The sequence below is a fragment of the Aegilops tauschii genome, chromosome 7 (genome assembly GCF_002575655.3).
Source record: "Aegilops tauschii subsp. strangulata cultivar AL8/78 chromosome 7, Aet v6.0, whole genome shotgun sequence".
In the NCBI taxonomy this organism is placed as follows: domain Eukaryota; kingdom Viridiplantae; phylum Streptophyta; class Magnoliopsida; order Poales; family Poaceae; genus Aegilops; species Aegilops tauschii.
This window is the reverse complement of record NC_053041.3, coordinates 114380816-114386688: the sequence shown is the minus strand read 5'-3', so window position 1 is coordinate 114386688 and position 5873 is coordinate 114380816. Positions and strand designations below refer to the sequence as shown.

Sequence of the window (5873 nt, the reverse complement as noted above, 5' to 3'; positions counted from 1 at the left end):
CCATCATAGCCATGCAGAAAAAGGCTTTGATTTGATTTTGGTTCAGTTTAGTTCAGCGTGGTGATGCTCACCCTAATAAGGTGGTTTGTTCTTATATGAATTTTCCATGGATCTACTTGCTAGCTTCCCAAATGTAATGAGCAATGAATACTTTCCAAATGCAATAGTGAAGACACTCATTTTCAGAACAGTTGTACTCAAATGTGTCCTGAATCATTTGATTGCTTTAGTTCCTGAATAAATGTTGGTTGGTTCTCTTGCTCTTTTACCATGGTAATTTTGTGAACTTCAGAATGCCTAAAGTTGGCTGCACACTCACTCACTCAGCAATGAGCAATGAAGTCGCCTGCTTCGCCATTGGCTGAAGAACAACAAAGTCTTCCTTGCAATATTATTAGTTTCTTAAATATCTGTACAACATGAGAGTACTTTTTAGTTACAGATTTGGCAATAACTAGGACCTTATGTTCCTCTGGTTCAACTATTGGTGTTTAAGAGTTCCAAAAAAAACTATTGGTGTTCAAGGTGGCACTGTGAGCCATTGTCGGTATCACAAAATCATGTGACTATGTATTTGGTTTTTGTCGAAATGTAATTGAGATGGCTCTTTCGTAGTTGGATGTCACTGCCACTCTCATATCAAATACTGCTTTGATGATGCTGCCTACTGGAGAACACTATCTGTGTTTTTGTTGTTTGCTATTAATGGTTATGAGTGGGGGCTGGTTGGGAGAGGGGTTTAAAACGCAACTGTTGAAAACATGAGCGACTGTAGGTGGCATATGTATGTACAGTCGAAGGACGTGATTGAAGTTTATGTGAGAAACAGTTTAGGAAATTGCATGGAAGATGTTTCAAGAGCTCATTATAATTATATTTTTTCTTTGAATATTTTCCTTTGAAGTTTTGACATTCTATTCTTATTATCTCCAGCTGACCAAGATGTTATCCTCTACATGTGCAGAGAACTTGAAAACTACTGATTGCTCATGTTTAAACCCCAAGTCATCATGGGATGTGCGATAGAAGATTGACGAACCAACTATAGAATGTAGCTTATTTTTATATATCTGTCACGGAAAAATATGATTTGTTCTTTTCTGGTCTTATTTTGTTGACATGCTATTTTCAATTTTTTGGGCCTAGCTTAAAAAATATAACGTGTGGTGATATCTTAAGCACGCGATGTGTAGTTTTTACTACGAGGAGATCATTTGCTCCGTAATGGGCCAATACTTGAATAATTTGTTCATCTACAATCTTTTTTTAATGGTATCGCTATATCTGCAACAACATTTTTACATTTTTGTATTATTATGCATTATGATATTTTATTTTCCTTCGTTGTAACCCACATGCATTTTTGTTAAATCACAAAAAAGTTCGTTAAACTAAAAGAATGTTCATGAATTTCCAAAAATTGTTCCACTAACTTTAGAAAAAATGTTCGTCGATTCTAGAAATGTTCGCCAAGAAATTATTTAAAAAATGTTCACAATTGTAAAAAAATGTTTGCAGATAGTTTAAAATGTTCATGAATTCAAATAATATTCATGAATTCAGAAAATTTTGATTTTTGAAAAGTGTTCATGATTTCAAATATGTGCACGAGATTAAAAAAATGTTTATGATTTTAAAATTTTCACAATTTCAAGAAATTGAGAGTGATAGTATCTCGGTGATGCAGCAAAATGTTGTCATGACCATTGGAGATTATAATATATATTTTTCTCCCGTTGCAACGCACGGGCTCTTTTGCTAGTATAAGATAATTTGGATATTTCAATATATACAAACTGAAATAAGTAAACAAACACACTAAAACTGTCTATGTATCACCCAATCCAGAAAAGGTTGGAACATCTTATATTTGTCAGCGGAGGGAGTATCATATATGCAGGTTTCATATGTCCTATATATACATGGAAGATTTCTTGTTTAGATTCAGAAAGCAGAGGAGACTTTCACCTGATCGAAATGTGCAAGTCACCGACTTTCAAAAAAAAAATGATGCATAAGCTGCTTACGAAACTATTTCAGAACGAAATAGCACATTGAGAAAACGGGAACAAGTATAGCATCAAAGCAAATTACTCCCTCCGTTTCAAAATATAAGTCTTTCTAGATATTGCAACAAGTGACTACACGCTCCCATGCATGCATGCACAACACAATACACAAACAAAGTGGGGATCCAGGCACACATGATTGGTAAACAAAGTGGAAACTAGCATTGCCCAAGAATTGAACCCAGCTCTGACATGCGCTGCATGCATGCTGCAATTCGACTCCATTGGTCGTCACAGAGATAAGATGCAAATCAACACTATTTGCTACAGGTTGATGAAGCTGCTACTAATCAGGATTAAATGCAGACAAGACAGTAGTAGTAGCAGCAGCATAGCAGTATACACTATATACTACTATTAATCTGACTAAACTGAACCAACACCACAAGTCTGCATATAATGAAGTTAGTAGCTAGGGATCATATAACATGAGGCAGATGGATGATTAGCAAACATGCTGGGTGGCCAAGAAATGAAAAACATTTAATATGATTGAGACAAAGGATAGCAGCATGCAGAGTATTTATTATCTGATGCACTCTCACAGATATTAACCAACCAGCATCTCCATGATGCATTCGCCCATTACCACATAATTAACTAGCAGCATGTCTTCACAGAGATAAGATAAATATCCCTAATTTGATGAAGCTACAGTATTACTCCCTCCGTTCCTAAATATTTGTCTTTCTAGACATTTCAAATGACTACCACATACGGATGTATGTAAACATATTTTAGAGTGTAGATTCATTCAGTTTGTTTCGTATGTAGTCACTTGTTGAAATGCCTAGAAAGACAAGTATTTAGGAACGGAGGGAGTAGTATTCAAGATGGCAGCAGTATATTAGTCTGACCAGTCCAGACTTAACCAAAATCACTGCATAATGAAGTAGAGTAGATAACTGTAGACTGAAGCAAAACATTGATCAAGTTGGAGGATCAAAGGGCCTAGGATCCCACCCCTGGACTGCCATTGCTTGTCATCGATCGATCAACCTGCAGTGAAATGAAATCAGATCTGATGTGAGACAGATGATAGATGCAGGAATCAATGCAACATATGGATGGGATGCGCATGCAGAAGTAGAACCCAGGAGGAGGAAATAGGGGTGGATTGAAGAAGGGCTGGTCGTGGACCGATGCTAAGTCATGTCCGCATGGACGGCGTCGAAGGTGTGGCCCCGAGCGGCGGCCACCAGCGCGCATGCCCGGGCCAGGTAGGCGCGCGCTCGGTCGATGGCCTGCTGCGGCGGCTGCTGCAGTGGCGGGGGGTCCAGGCCGCAGCGGCGGAGCGCGGCGGCGCAGCAGGGGATGTGGTGGTCGATGGCGAGACGGGAGCAGGAGTATGCGATGTGGACCGAGACCGGGACGAGGTGGAGGTCGGAGGCGTGGGGGCGCGGGAGGGCGAGCAGCGCGGCGGCGGTCTGATCCGGCGACTGGCCACGGGGGAGGACCGGGAGGGCGGACGGGGCGGCGCCGCTGTCGAGCGCATGCTTGAGCGCGGACGCGAGGAGGTCCTCGGTGAACTCCAACTGCGCGGCGGAGTTGGCGAGGTGCGCGAGGACGACGCGCAGGACGCGGGCGTCGCCCTGCTCGTGCGCCCGGTGGCTCGCCATCTGGGCCTCGGACGGCTGCTCGCAGCCGGCGAGGAGGTCCCGGGCGTGCATGAGGGTCTCGCCCGGCAGGGACAGCAGCATCATCGCTTGGGTTAGGCGGGCCAAGAGACGCAGGTGGAGCTGCGCCGCCGCGTCCGCCATGGCTCTCTCCCTCCCTGGCTTGGCTTCTGGATCTCTCACCTCTCCTCTCAACTCTCGGCCGCAATAGAAATTGAAATTAAAAGGGGAGGGGAGGGGAGAGGAAGGAAATTGGGTGCCTACCGACCTAATAATAATAATAAAAGGCTAAAAAGGAATAACGGCGAGGCCTTGGACCGCCAGCTCCACAGACAGCAGCATGTCGTCCCAGGCGTGGACGGCGTCGACGATGCGCTGGTGGGCGACGCCGGTGTCCACGCCGAGGAGCGCAGGGCGCGTGGCGTCGCCGGCGAAGACGGAGGCCATGCCGCGCAGCACGTTGTCGACCCTCTTGAGCCGGCCCTGCACCACCTGCCCTCGGCTGATGGCGTCCATAAGGTACCCTTGCTCCTGGCTGCCGACGGCCCAGGTGACGAGCCGGCGGCCGGGCGAGGCGGCCAGCTCGAGGGCGGCCCGCAGGCTCCCCATGGAGTCCCTGAGCGCGACCCACGCCTCGTCCACCGCGACCCGCTCCTCCACGAGCACGCGCAGGTCCGCTGCCCACCCCGCGTTCCCCGTCTCGATGGCGATGCGCAGGTTGTCGAGCCGGTCGCGGTGCTCGGCCATGGTGTCGCGCACCGCCGTGGTCCGCTGCACGAGCCACAGGCGCAGCTCCCTCCGCATCGCCGCGCCGCCGGTTACCAGTTCCTGGGTGTGTGGTTTGGGGTGGGGTGGGGTGGCGTGGGCGCTTGCGTCCAATCGGTCTGCACTGCAGCAGAGGAGTTTTCTGACGACCCCACTCCCTTAGCTATACTCCCTCTCTCCCTTTCTTTCTTTCTTTCTTTCCTTCTTTCTGGCCCAAGCCACCTTCTTCCGCCCCAAGAAACGAAAAATAATTCTGGGTCTGTCGTCTGTCGCTGCCATTTCAATCAACGCGGCTGTCACGTGAGGGGAGGGTGCTACAACTTTTGTGAGAAACCACTCAACTGAATTTTTTTTACTCTTATAAGAAACCATAGGAGTATGTACTATTATTTATTTACTAGTGGCTGGGGCGTGCCATTGGCACGCCTCCTAGACGTTCATGTGCGCACTTATCTAGCTCACACACGTCAGTGAGTCTAAGTTGATCCTTGATGGCACTTATATACAATAAAAGTTATTTGACTACGGATGAATATGCATCTTTGCCGACTTTAACCTCTCAATGAGTTTGAGAATATATTTAAAAAAACTTGCTATTATAAGCATCGCATGTGCTCCTCCGCCGTCCTGTGGGCACGAGTCTGTTGGTGTGCTTGTGAAGGTGTATATACAGCCCAGAGGAGCACGAGTTGTTCAAACACTAATACAATTAACAGAAGTGCAGTAGCAAAGCGTTGAGTCATTGGGCATAGCAGGCTAATAGGTCTATATTAACATATAAGTGTCAGTCTTACCAGATGGATGACAGCGCAAACCAACAAATACACTTCATGAAAGAAGAACACAATTCAATCATGTTCATAGGTGTGTCCATGGATAAAAGATGGTCTTGTTGAATACTAAACGAAATGAGTCCATTCTGTAAAAAAATGAATAATAGATGAAATGAGTTCATAAGTGTGTCTCCATAAGAGCATTTTCACATCCTTGACAATTCAAAATGAGTTCATTGTAGCCAATGTTGACAATTCAAACATATGAAGGGAATTCTTGTAAGCAATGTGTGAAGAAAAAACATGGAGTGCCTGTGTTTGTCAATCTGGCTGGATACTGTGTTCAAAGTTCAAACCTAGTAAAGTACACTGCTTCAGTAGTCCAACATATTTCGAGGTCCACATCATCATGATGTTTCTAAGCGACTGTTTTTTTTTTCATCTTAAAAAAATAAAGGCATCATTCCTTACAGATGATTAATAAACGATTCTTCTTCTGGAAGAGAAGAAAAATGTCTCACTTGAAATATCACATGTCTGTTTGTTCCAGAGCTAGTCTCACAAAAGTTATACATTTTTTGCACCACAAGACATCATTTCCTAAACTCTAAATCTTCAAGTGATACAAACAAAGTGAAATCCCATAACAG

The 5873-nt window shown here is 44.8% G+C and overlaps 1 protein-coding gene across 3 annotated transcripts; it reads right to left on the bottom strand.

Moving 5' to 3' along the window:
• Positions 1-2914: 2914 nt before the first annotated feature.
• On the bottom strand, positions 2915-4754 carry LOC120968322 (uncharacterized). Of its 3 annotated transcripts, none has more exons than XR_005762725.3 (2): positions 3163-3930; positions 2915-3068 (listed from the first exon to the last, which is right to left on the bottom strand). XR_005762725.3 is itself a non-coding variant. In XM_040394983.3 (2 exons), the coding sequence occupies exon 1, from the start codon at positions 4487-4489 to the stop codon at positions 3974-3976; it is 516 nt and encodes a 171-aa protein (XP_040250917.1). In that variant the 5' UTR covers positions 4490-4754; the 3' UTR covers positions 2915-3068; positions 3954-3973. The 3 variants fall into 3 exon arrangements, 2 of the variants coding, with proteins under 2 accessions (XP_040250917.1, XP_040250916.1); XM_040394983.3 differs by lacking the exon at positions 3163-3930 and adding an exon at positions 3954-4754; XM_040394982.3 differs by having other exon boundaries at positions 3210-3929.
• Positions 4755-5873: the final 1119 nt, after the last annotated feature.